At 38.2% G+C, this 14,224-nt stretch overlaps 1 protein-coding gene across 1 annotated transcript in view; it reads right to left on the reverse strand.

Moving 5' to 3' along the window:
* The window catches only part of TMEM117 (transmembrane protein 117), a 189,658-nt gene that overhangs the window by 35,411 nt on the left and 140,023 nt on the right, over positions 1-14,224 (reverse strand). The window contains exon 6 of the mRNA XM_088530378.1: positions 4,466-4,625. Coding sequence (XP_088386504.1) covers positions 4,466-4,625 — 160 coding nt within the window. The remainder of the gene's footprint in view (positions 1-4,465; positions 4,626-14,224) is intronic.

The raw sequence follows: 14,224 nt of genomic DNA on the forward strand, positions 1-14,224 counted from the left end.
TCTGTAAATACTCACAAAAGACACATCAGGGGTGGAATAATTCATCTCCTCTGGACACACAAGATTTAATAATCTAACCACACAGACTCCTACACATTAGCAAACTGACCAAAAACATGATGCCAGAAAGGAGGGGTGGGGGGAAGGAAAGCAATATATGGATTAACAGTACTGCCTACTTGCTCAATTAGAGGTCTTTGGAATCTGGAATTACAGAATTTCTTCATACTTTTCATATTTACCACTTTAATTAACATCTTTTCCATTAACATCATTGACAAACAGAACTAAAAAATGTGAAATTTTGCAATAATAAACTACATGGAAACAGCATTGTGGCATACCCAGCTTTAAATAACGTGTGGTCCTGCACTCAATCTGAAATTAAGACCAAAGATAGAATCATGCCTGTATAGAGCAGTGATTGCTATAGATACCAGAAGTATACATATGCAGGCATCTTGGCATCTCAGTTTTCAAGGCAGGCACAAATAAGCAGATTGTGAATATGACCAACTTTGTTGCCTTCAGTAAAGGGAAAGATGTCTTGACTGTCAAACACCCTAACCTGCACATCCGTCATCTCTGATACATGGTCCTAGACTCACTGAAATGTGTATTCCTTTCACACACTGAGTGGCCAGGTAGTATCACAGAATCACAGAATGGTTGTGGTTGGAAGGAACCTCTAGGGCAGGGACACCTAGAGCACGTGGCACAGGGTGGCATCCAGGCAGCTTTTGAAAGTCTCCAGAGAAGGAGACTCCACTCCATAACCTCTCCGCGCAGCCTGTTCCAGAGCTCTGTCACCCTCACAGGAAAGAAGTTCTTCCTCATAATTAGATGGAACTTCCTGTGTTTCAATTTGTACCCATTACCCCTTGTGCTGTTACTGGCCACCATGGAGAAGAGATTGGCCCCATCCTCTTTACATTCTCCCCCCAGGTACTTATACATATTGATCAGATCCCCTCTCACTCGTCTCTTCTCTAGGCTAAACAGGCCCACCTCACTTACTTAGTCTTGCCTCATATGATAGATGCTCCAGTCCCTTAATCATCTTCGTGGCTCTACACTGGACCTTCTCTAGAAGCTCAATGTCCCTCTTATACTGGGGAGCCCAGAACTGCCCCCAGTACTCCACGTGTGGCCTCACCAGAGCTGAGTAGAGGGGCAGGATCCCCTCCTTCAACCTGCTGGCAACGCTCCTCCTGATGCAGGCCAGGATCCCATTGGCCTTCTTGGCCACAAGGGCACATTGCTGACTCATAGTTAACTTCATTGTCAACCAGGACTCTCAAATCCCTCTCCATGGAATTGCTTTCCAGCAGGTCAACCCCTAATCTGTGATGGTGCCTGAGGTTATTCCTCCCCAGGTGCAGGACTCTGCACTTGTCCTTGTTGAACCTCATGAAGTTCCTCTCTACCCAACTCTCTAACCTGTCTAGGTCCCTTTGAATGGCAGGGCAGCCCTCTGGAGTGTCAGCCACTCCACCCAGTTTGGTATTGTTCACAAACTTGCTCAGGGTGCACTCTGTGCCCTCATCCAAGTCGTTGATGAACAAGTTGAACAGCACTGGGCTCAGTACTGACCCCTGGGGGCACCACTGGCCACAGGCCTCCAAATAAACTTGGCCCCATTTATCATGACCCTCTGAGCTCTGCCATCTAGCCAGTTCTCAATCCACCTCATGGTCCAAAAGTGACACCCTTTGCCCAGGTGGCAATAGTTGAGCAAGTGCCTTGCAGAGATGCTGTTCAGGACTCAATCATCTACATGCCACTCTCATAACTTTTCTTTTAGGTCTGGCTTGAGGGATTAACTTCCCCTGAGACATGCTGGCTCTGCTCATTCACAATACAGAGGAATGTGCACCTCTGAGGCATGTTGCATCTCATGCTACTCTAGTTGCTCAAAACAGCACTGGGGACCAGCATCCCTGCCACACCTCTATCTTTTAATCAACTATAAAGGCACAGTGAATAAAATCAGGTGGGGATGTCCACACAGGAGACATCTAAAATAGGAACTCAAGGTCTCTTTACCTTGTCTCCATGGTGATTTGAAGAGACACAGTGAGATTGTCAGAAAGGTAGGAACGGAGCCTGATTCATAAACCACACTATCTGTGAGGTCCCACTTACATCCTGCAGCCTCCTCCATGATTTGTTTCCTTGCATTATCATAGTATTTCTATGGCTAGGACTTTCACTTTTGCATTTCAGTCAGTGCTCTTGCCTCTGACTCTCTCTGACTTGTCTCCTAAGTAGAGTTTACTGCCTGGACAGAAGGAGTCTTTGTACACTAAGTGTGTGGCTGAGAGGCAGGCAAAGCAGTCCTTCACAATTATGTAATTATTTTTCACAACACTGAGAATTTTTTTCTCTTCTTGCTAAACATAGTCATTTTTACAGTACTAATGCTACCACTCGAATAGACAGAAAATGTCTGTAGCACATTTAATTCAAGAACTGGGCTAGATTAATTAATGCCAACCTCAAATTGAATTTGTAGCACTTAATCCCAAAGGTATTTTTTGCTAATTCTACTGTTTTGTTGTTAAAGCTTGTTAAGTCTGTAAAAGTTCTATGAACCAGACAGTGCTATTAAAAAGAATCTATGCAAACATTTAATTCAAAGGTACACTTGTATTTCAGTCGGAAGATCATGATTTTGACAGAGATTTTCATTTATGATTTGTTGCACTCAACTTGATTTTCAGAGGCAATGATGCTAGAACTACACTAAATAAAACATGCCAACTTAGCTGCATATCCCAAATAAATCAGTTAAAATAAAAAACTCCATCACATAAACATACATCAAAAATGCAATTAAAAAGAGCCTCTCACTTTGTGTTGTAAAAACATGAAATAACACTCAGGACAGGCTCTTTCAAATGAAATTCTTCCCTATATGCAGCAACTCCAAGGTCAAAATACTGTGACTGCATTTTTCAAAGATGAAAGTATGATTTAATAATTATTTGATATCAAGACAACTCTGTTTCTCTACCTGCTATACAATATGAAATTCAGTATAGCTTGATGTATTGTGCATTTTCATTCATGCTTTTATTACACAGCCCTTGAAGTAGAATAATTTATTATACATTCTCTCAAATCTTTTTGAAACACCAAACAAAATGTAAAATGCAAAAGGAGGTAAAAAAAGTACCAGAAAGCTCATTAGAAATTGAAACTAAATTCCATTTCCTAACCTTCTTCTAACCATAGACAGCAGTGAACACTGCTGGCCACTGGAAAATCAAATGTAACTAAAAGACCTTTTACTGATTTAATGTCCTAGTACAGAGGTGATAAATTCTGAGTTTCACATCTATGGCAATTATTCAGCAATAGATATCTTAGTAAAGAGAACAAGGTGTCTCTCAGAAATGGTCTTTCCTGGCAGACTTAGGCAATAATTTATTTGAGAGAGAAGGTCCTAGCAGTTCTTCTCAAATTTCTGCTAAACTTCAGCTTAACAGTCTAACACTTCTAGGACTAACAGAAAAGTCACTCCGGCCTTTGACATTTCTTTTACTTTCAGCCCAAATGCCCTAATTCCTCACAAAGCAATAGATGAGTTATTCACACAAAGTCAAACCACAGAAAAATGCAAAGCACAGGGCATAGCACCATATGAAGGAGGTGTTTGGCTTGTGACCCAAGCCCTCTACTTAACAGCGAGATTCAAAGGAGCAGACATCAGGCAGGCTCTAGGGAATTATTTCCTCCCTGGCAAAAGGCATTTCAGTAGACTGATACGTCACAAACAAGGTAAAAAAAAAATGATATGTGAAAGTAGAAAGTGGAGTATCAATGGCAAATTGATCAATATTAGCAAATAGCAAATTTTAATCAATAGCAAATCAGTATCGTACCAAATCAAATCAGTATCAAATCAAATCAATCAGTATCAAATTAGCATCAATAGCAAATATGAATTTTAATTTAAAAATATTTTATAATATTTTATATATGCACAATTATATATGCACAATGTAGAAATGCATTTAAATAAATGCATTTAAATAAATGCATTTCTACATTGTGCATATATCAAATATTATAAATCTTTGAAATAGGGACAGTATTTTTCTTTGTTTTGCTGGATTTCTTTCATTTGCTTAACAAATGCTTTTAATTTCCAGAACAAGTAGCTTCTATTTATTTTTCCAATGGCATTTTTGCAGAAAATGCCTTCCCTTTTGGAAAGCCATTAAGGTCTTACCTGACAGTCTAAGAAAAGAAATCAGGGATGCTTTCACAAAAACAAACAAAAAAGGTCACCTGGATTTTTGCAAAGTCTTCACAAGAGTGTTAGAAAAATTTCTAATAATAGTGCTTGCATGCTAAACATTTATTTACCTGTGTGAAGTTTTAGCTAAACAGTATCTACACTAGCGAAAGCAGAGTGACTAGGCAGCCTTATCAGCTTGAATGAAACAGGACAATATACCTGCATGACAATGAGAAGGTCAAACACTAGGATGAAAGAAGCCAAGAAGGCTCTTGAGACCTCATCACTTGGCAGAAATCCACGATTCAACTTGTCCCAGCTGATCCAGTCAGTTGTGATGACAAGCACAACTACAGAGGTCAGGGTAAATAGAACCGTCCTGCAAGAGAAGAAAACAGTTTAGAGAGCATACCCTACTAATGAAGATATATCATACTATTTTATCTGTCTTCTAATGGTCAGCTGGTGTTTTATTGGTACTTTTCAGCTGATGAAAGGAGATTGAAGAAAATTAAGCATACAAATAAATCATTTAATTCAAAATAGGAAAGCAGTCAGCTGTATCCATAGTAAAAAGAAATCTACTGGCCTAAATCTAAACATGTTGGGATATAGCATTCTTCCAACTTTTTCATTTATGATGCAAACCTGTTAGGTAAAATAAAGGCAAATTAAGCTACAACACTATCACAAAGACTGTAGGATCTATGCCAAATTCAAATGAACAATTTGAAAGAACATTTTTTAAGACACCAAGGACATTAGGATCCAAATACCTACAAAAAATCTTTTCTCAGCTGTAGGAACTATGATACATTAACAGTGAAGGCTAATTTTTATATAAAAATACATGTCTGTATAAAAGAAATTTTCTTTGTACTAAGATTAATCATTAGTACATTCTATGAACTGTAGAAAGGCTTTGCTTTGTGTCTCTTAACACTTCCTTTGTATGAGTTTTCAATACATCTTATGGCATTTTTGGTGATGAACAATGCAATGAACAATGAATTAAAAATAATAATGCTTACATACGAAGGTAAGAGTAGTCCAGAAGACACATTTGGCTAATTCATATAATTTTGTCATAAGGTATTGAAATACAAATCTTTCTGAGCTGTTACGAATAGCTCTGCATATTTTCCAGCAGCAGTTTGGTATTATTTTTCAGTTCCAAAAAGAGGAGATGAATTTAGCTGGTGATTTGAGGGGGAGAGAGGTTTCTCTAAGTTGTCCATGCTGTCAGCAAATATGTATTATAACAGGGACATATCACTGTCTGAATGCATACATACAACTGGATAACTGTGGTACTCTAGAGTTCGTTCCACTGCAATAAAGTCTCATTCTCTTCAGCTACAGAAGACTGTAAAACAAGAGAAGAATCTTTCCTATGACTTCCAAATATGACAAATAGTTCATCAGAGTAAAGAAAAATCTGTGCACCTGCAGTCACGGACTACTACTCCGTAAGCAATTATAATTAGCTGGGCCTGTGTAAGGAAAAAGCACAAACCTGCCCATAAGCAGTAGTGTACACATTTGGTCACCTAAACATTATTCTTCAGTGACCTGATGGACTATGTTTCTTCACACTATCAAGGGACAGAAAATGACATAATTGCTACTACCTTTGCCTTACTATCTAAATTGAACATTTACTTTTCTTTTTAATAAATAAATTCAGTTATATTAACCAGTGTGTTTGGCACAACAACACAGTATCCTTTGAATGCATTATCAACAACAGCGTCAGGAGAAAAAAAAAAAAAAAACAAGGAATGAGGCATATTAGGCTTAATTAGAGCTAAGCAGGATTCAAGCTTATCCCCCAAACATTTGCTTAGCTATCCTCTATCTGTCAGGAGCTAAAGTGGACAAACCTTTTCAAAGGCTCCATTTTGGCACATCCCCAGCACAGCTTGCTCTGGAAAGACAAATCATTATGGTCCTTCCCTAATGCATACAGTCTCCTGAGACTCACAAAGGCAGCTTTTCCCCACTTATGTTGCCTTGATGCATGAAATTCATGTGGAGACAGATGCTCCCACCATAGATGAAAAGAAGGGACCTTTTTTTTGCAGAAAGAGTACAGTCCTCAGCACTTCTCTACAGCCCAGTGCAGGATGCTCTTGGTGCTGAGCTCACTGAGCTCCTTAGCTCCCATTCTGAGGCACTCATGTCTCAACGCGTGAGGATTTAGAAATGTAATTCAAGGCTGCACAGTTTGCCAAGGGAACCGTGCATCCAGAAGTTATGCTCAACACTGTTCTGCCTCAGACCTCTTGAATTATGAATTTGTGTTTTGGGGCCAGAGTTCAAAGCATTTAAGGTCCGACTTTGGTATGTATGCATGCATAGGCTTACACGTATTTTTATGTATGCTTCATCTGCAAGCATTCAAAGACCAATGGCTGTGCTAAGCTCTGATTTCCATAAGGAAATGCACATGCACTTAAAACACTTGAAAGAGCTTCTTTATTCATCCTGAAATGTCAAATAGGACATAGAGAAGTAGGAAAGCAGCAAATGGGCTCCTAATAGAATAAGCAAATGGGAGAGCAACGATAATAGTTAGAAATAGGCAGTCCAAATGTTTGCATTAAGCAACATAATTAGTGTTTAGTTGTATTTTTGACCTGTGACCTGGAACAGAGCAAAATATTCTAAACATGTTTTTGTGGTTATTATAAACCAAATGTGTCTGGGTTACAGTTCAATGCATCTCTTGTGAAAGTAGCATATTGCCCCAGTATCATGGAGATTGAGACAAGAAGCTGAGGATTTAGTTTAACTTGACATAAATTGTATCAGATGACACCACTGTGAACTACCCCACAGTATCCCGAGCAGAGCAGTTGCCCTTTATTCTGCAATGCACATTACTGAGAAACAGCTATGCTGTTAAGCTATTCACAGCGGTGCTGGCAAGGCCTCTCCACCTTCTACTTATAAAAGGGCTATGAGGGGAAAGGCAAAAGAGGATGGACTCATTTCTGTACCAGACATTAAGAAATGCAACTCCTTTCTTTACAGTGGAAATGCCCTTTAAAATATCGCTTCCAATTCTAGTTTGCTGTATTGAATGACTACGTGCCTTGGGCACCTATTCAGCTGTGATAACATACATTTTACAGCCTAGCCTATGCTCTTCAGAGTTGCTATGAAGAACGGAAATCAAGAATGCCTGCAAAAAACATAGCCAAGGCCAATCGCACAGTGAGAAGTAAAAATTATTAGGCAGGACCAGAAAAGTCAATATGATGATTATCACTACCAGTGATGGTCTAAAACCTCTGTTGTACACAGGTATTTCAGGGAAATTTCAGTAAAATACACAGGGAATTTTACTGCTAAGCACCTCTCAAGTACCAGGTAGCTTTCTCGACTTTATCTCCATAATTGGTAGCTAGGATTGAGTTTGGTCTTAAATTTCTCCACCCAAGGCATCAATGCTGGCTTTGTGCACAACCAAAGCCAGAAGCTTAGGCATGGTCTTTGTCACTGGGGGTTCTGCTTTGCACACTTTACTGTCCAAGAATGCCATTTCTGGAAGAGACAGGCCAGCATCCTGTGATGACACCACACCTTCCTCTACGCTATGTTGTATCCTCAGAATCCTCACCAGATGTTTCTGCTCCTATTCTCCAGGCCTATTTCTTGGGTGGCATAACTCAACATTGGCAAAAGTAAAGATGACCTTTCTCATGGCTTCCAGAAAGACCTGGCTTGTTTCAGCTTGAGTGGTAGGGAAGACTTGAAACTCTCGAATTCCTACTATGTTGGCAGCAGAAGCTGCCTCCCTGCATGCTGGATGCAACAGCTGTGTTAACAAAACAAATTCCCAAAGGAATTTTGTAAGCTCAGTCTGGCAATTGAAGGCTCTCAAAACTCTGCAGATTCCCTTGTGATCTTGTTTTGCCAATGTCCACATCTCATTGTAGACCTCATTTTTCCTGTCCTGGCTAATTGGTTGTTAACACTTCTTCCTATGCCTTGCATCCATGCAATACCAAACTTACAAATGAGCTGAGCCCAAATTCGCCTGTGGAGAAAAAAAAAAAAAAAAAAAAAAAAAATAGGATCTACAGTGCTGTTTTCTTTATTCTCTAAGTGTGTAAGTGCATCCAGATGCATTAATAATTCTTTAGGTTTATATATGGCAAGAAATAAAGATCCTGTTCCATCAGAAAACAGTAATTTGGCAACCTCTCCTCAAAGGGTGTGTTAGAGGATGCCAGAGCTTAGCTTGGTAAGTGTGCAGACTGCCTGGCATACTGAGGTTTGCAGTCTGACCATCCAAAACAAACTCTCACAGCTGCTCTCTGAAATGGAAATCTCACCTGCTCCATCACATGCCTTAGCCATCCTGCCCTCAGAGAGAGTCATGTGCTAGAGCTGCAGATGGGCTTCTCCGAGACACAAAGGTGGAGGAAGAGCTGTGGCGGACTGAGCCAGAAGTGAAGATAGGGAGTATGCTTTTCACACCCATGCTTTTGCAATCTAATGAAACCAAAGTCAGTTGATGCAACCCAAGACTTTCCAACTCTTTGGTGAGAGGTAGGGACACATCGTTTAGTTTAATTCCAGAATAACAGAACTGCCATCTGTTTTTCTGGTAAAAGGTGTTCCTGGCTGTATCTGTCAACTGCTCACATATGGTAGCAGTAGTAGGGTACTCACTCTAATTGCTCAGTAGCATTATGGACCATGGCAAAGTTCAAATTCAAAGGCTGGCTTGCCTGTGCTGCTCTGTTAAATCGGCATGTCAATCATGAGGTTACTGATGCTCTCAGAAGTCTTGGATGAGAGAAGATACCATGTGGTGTGGAGATCTTTGGGCCTTGGTGACACCCTTTTCTGGTATTTCCCATGTCCCACCTCCCACAATACATATTTGCTATGCAGAGCTCCTACTACCCAAATATAGTACCACAAAAATGCATTCCCAAGACAACTTCTCCAGATCTAAGACAGAAGTATCTCCATCTGATCGTATCTTCAGGAATGGCAGCAAACTTCTTGACTGTATTATTTATCTGTACTGAGCAGAATACCGCACAAAACATAATTTGTCCTTGGCAGGATAATGACAACCTATGAAATGCATACAAATTCACAAACTACGCAATGCTGGGGGAAAAAAAAAAAAAAAAAAAAAAAAAAGAAGAAGCCAAGGGGCCTGTTTCTTACATTCATGTCTAATTCAGCAGGGCAAAGTTTACTGAAAAGAAATTCTGAAATTCTGGTCTGTGATGGGACCTCATTTCTCATATTGGCACATTGCCAAAGTGAAGCTTTGCACTGCTTAAATTTCAGGTATAATTCTTTGCCCAACCATACATAAGGGGAGGAAGATAATATTACGTTCTATTTACCAGCAACTTTGAGCTGCTCATTTTTAAAGCTATTTAGAATTTTCTTCTGCATCTTGCATGACCCTCTGTCAAATCCTTTATGAAGCTGCAGCTTTGATGATCAGAAAGCAAGAGATCTGCTAAGATCAACTGAAGAGATGAAAGACCAACTTTGACTATTTTTTTTCATCTCAATTTTGTCTTTTCCAAGAAGGAAAAAAAGTAACCTCTTACCCTTTCCCTAAACCTCTTCTAGAAAAAAAACAGCTGTGCTTAGTCAAAAGTAGCTTTTAGATTTATATGAGATGTCATTGTGAGAATTTTTCTTCACAGCCCACTATCGCACACAATTTTCAGAGCTAGATTACTTAAAAATTGCTAGTTAATTGACATTACAGATTGGCATTAATTTGCCATTATTTAATATTGGCATTACTTAATACTGTGTACCCTTAGGACAGAAAGGCACATTAATAAAGGAATGGTATGTTAAATTCTGTTTTACTATTGTTTTCATTAAGGAGATGAATATCTGTACATGATACATATACATAAAATGTAAACTTACTAAACTAAGATATTAATTAGCATATAATATGGGTGTATTTAAAATATAAATAAAAACTAACAGTTAATCAGTGTTTATCAAAAAATCTTCAGCTGTGTGAATGAAGATGCAGTGAGAAAGAAAAATACAACTATAATCAGTGTTTTGTAAATTACTGTTCATGTTTTCAAATGCAGTGCATTTTTTCATGAATTTGACAAAATAGTTTAAAAAAATGCCGTGTTAAAACATAAAAAAAAAGGAAAGAGAAAAACAAATTCTACTGCTTTGAAATTTAAAAATGCTTTTCTGGATTCAGGAAAGAAAGATCCTGAGTCAAATTGATGCTTTCCTTCTATATTAATCCTAGAATAGGCACTGGCCAAACATAGCATCCCACAGTGTACAATAACTATAAAGAACGCTGCTACAGCAGATGCTCATATGCAAATGCCAACACTTTTTATTCCACTTGTTTTAATTAGGGAGGCTTCCATTATCAAATCTGTCAAAAGTTGCAACTCTAAACCCATTTAAAATAAAATATGGAGCCTGCCTGTTGCTTGATATCTGCATGACTTCTACATTTAAGCAAGCGCAAAGGACAGAAACTGGAGAAAACCAGAGGTGTTGTCTGGAGTGGAAGAGATGCCAGAGTCCAGGTGGCCTGGTGGGAAAATGATAGGACAAGGACGAGGACAGGGACTCTTGTTTGTATGAGCAAGTGCTGCATGGCACAGAGTATTGCAGCAGCCTAAAGTGGAAGCATTTGGTGCTGCAGACCCGATATTCACACTGTATCTTGTCCACAACATTCCTCATTTCGTAGGCAACCTCCAGCAGCTGGAGATCATTAGGTGCAGTCCCAGTGGGCACCTTCCACTTTCACTTCATCTCCTCGGGATCTCTTATGCATTCCCCAAGATCAACCCACAATGAGAAGCAACCTGCTGGAGAGATGCCTGGCTGGTCCTCCTCAAAAGTGTGCTCCTGAGCTGAACCGGACTGCCTACACAGAGAAACCCTCACAGAAGAAAGTCACACTGCATACTGAGCATCTAGGAATCACAATATGTATTTCTAATTCTCATTCTACATTAGGAAACAACGTGCAAGTAACTCAGAATTTTCTCGTAGCTGTGACTTCTGAAATACCAGTTTGAAAACCGTTAGTTCTGCAATATTCTGTATTTAGAGCAGGCGATAAGCAACAGAACTCTGTGCTGGGACTGGCTGGTAAATGTTTATTAATAGCAGCTAGTGCACATTCTGAGAAGCTTGGTCTTCTGCTTGGTACTTGTAGTTGTTCTGCCCGGTTAGCTGAAAAAAACAGACAGCACACTGTATAAAGAATGCTTTGGATTTGGCAAAATTGAAATTGTTTATTCTGCAGTTTTATAGATTCCATATGCTTAGAAAAAGAAAAAATGTTTCTGTGAATATAAGCAGTGCTAGTTTATATCTTCCCATTATATCAGTTTGTCAAAGAAAGAGGGATATTGCTTCTCTCACAAACCTTGCTTTGCTTATATCCTTAGACTGTCATAGTTGTAATTCTATTACAGTATATCAATACGACTCCAGAGCTATTTGGAAATTTTTCACAAAGATTTGTATAAAATCTAAAATTGTGTTTATGTAAATGCACAGAAGAAACATTTTACTGTGTTTAGTGTAATAAAATGAATCAGATTAGGTAATATAATCACATGGTGAATATTAGAATTCTAGAGTCTCATTTTTTATTATAGGTAGAAGCATCTTGGAGTTTCCTTTGCCACACCATTAATTTACTAAAATGAAATTGTTATCTATTTCAAACACCAGCTCATTTAAATTAAACTCATCAGCCGTAAGCTTTAAGTTCCAAATACCATTTCCTATCTGTGACACAGAAAATGAAAAGCAGTTTAAAAAAGTTCATGGTCTTGCTTGTAAAAAGCATTTTCAATCAACACATATCATACACAAGGTAGCAGAGGATTCACATGAGTTATAGCCACCAATTCTGATCTGTGGTCAACTGCAGAAGTTAGAAGTGGCCTAACTCTAGCAAAAAGTATTTTGAGAAAACAATTCTATATAAAGGCAAGTAATTTCTCTGGTTTACTTTCTGATGGATACAGCATTTATTCTATCAAAAAACTCAGTACACTCCACCCCACTGGAGTGTAGGGTGGGAGTCAGCCAGCCCAAGGAACAACAGGAAAAAGATTTTAAAAGATGCTTTTCCAAGCACAGAATGTGCCATAGGATAGATCTGCCTGCCAGGAAAAATGTTTATATGCAGACAATGGCAGTTCATGAGTTATCCATTTTCACAATGTAAAATGGATAAAAGCTTTAGAAATGGTGCAAAAAACCCACATATGACACATTTTTCAGAGAAGATGATTCCTATTTCAAATACACTTAGACAGCAATGAAATGCTATTCTAAGAGTGTAAAATTAGGCTGGTTAGAGCTATAGTAGGAGCTAGAGATACATATCCATATCTTCTTGATTTTGCAAACTTTAAATTGCAGTTTTGAAAACAGCCAAGGGCATAAGAGTATTTTATACTGTATTTTCAAGGTCACCAAAGACCTAGGGTATTTGGACTTTTAGATAGTCCTTTTAAGAAACACTGACTAATTTTGAAAGGGTATTGAAGATCCAATTAAAAGCATGTAATTTGGAAGAATAGTAAAATTCAATGAAGTAATAAAGAAATTTTTAATGAATAAGCGAATTGTCTTTCATGAAACTTTAGCCTTGATCAAAGTCTTCCTATGTTGCCAACATTTTAGAAATGGATGTTTTCGGTGAGTTACAAATTTTTTTTTTTTTCCTTCATTTAAATTCCTCAAATTTTGTCCTAACTCAGTTGTGAAGCTGTGAATTCTGCATTTTATCTGAAACTGGCTGTTCGGGTTGTTAACACTACACGTATTTTTATATTTTGTTTTGTTTGGCTACAATAAAACATTTGATAAAGGATTCAGATCCACAGTCAGATACTTAATCATAGCTGTTTTTGTATATATGTGCATGTGAGCTGGCATATCTAATCTGTTATTACCACCTATAGAGATGTTGTATGGGTTTTATTTGCCTGAACAAAGATGTTTAGTGTTGGGCACTGTGGAGTATCTTGCTTAGCCTTCCGATGCTGTGGTAGAGATTCCCTGTGAGTCCTGTGTCAAGTCTGGTAGGCCTGTGCAGTTTTTGAATACCCTAAAGCATTTCAAATTCTGGTAGGTGGCTGTATTTTGACAGCTAAATGCCATCTTTACTCAGTATAGGCAGTGGAATCTAGCAAATGTTTCAGATGACCAAATGCAAGTTTCTACTCAGGATGAGCTGAACTGCACTTGACGATGCTGGTAGAGTTGACTGTAGTAGGAGATGGCACATTGACAACCACAACCAAGACTTATAATTCCCAAGCACCTGAATCTGGAGATGAATCTCAAAATTCAGTTTCCAATGTTTAATTTCTTTTAAGAAAACAGCGAAAAGTCTGCTTGAATTGAAAAACAGATACCTTTTGTATAAGAACTGTCAAAATCCATCTCTAAATAAAATAACATTGAAAAGTTTTATTTAGAGATTATCAAATGAAAAATAGCAGCACAATGGTGAGGGAATTTGCCTTTTGAAACACATAGGAAAACTGAAATGATTTTGCGAAACATTTTGATATTGCGGAGTCTTAAAATTTTCCTTACAGGTAATAATTGTGGGAGGGGAAAAAAAAGAGTTTTCAGGTTTATTTAACTATATTTGGGATCATGAGTTACAATATATTAAAGATGAAAACAGATTCTGATTTATGCTATGCAGAACACACAGGACACGTTGCCCTTATCCAGATGCTATCATGTTGTCACTCTTATGCAAAACTTGATAAAAGCAGGTTAAGAGTGTTATATAATATTGCACTTATATTCTCACTGCTTTTCATTCAACATATTGTATCCACAATAAAATGTAAAAAGTACAGTTCATAATTAATCATAAGAATTTAATAGCTTTGTACATTCTGGATTACATTAGCTGTGCATTTTAACCTTGCAGTACTTTAATGCATC

Source organism: Tinamus guttatus, unplaced genomic scaffold, assembly GCF_059628265.1.
Source record: "Tinamus guttatus ecotype Peru unplaced genomic scaffold, ASM5962826v1 Tinamus_guttatus_pri_ptg000368l, whole genome shotgun sequence".
Lineage (NCBI taxonomy): Eukaryota > Metazoa > Chordata > Aves > Tinamiformes > Tinamidae > Tinamus > Tinamus guttatus.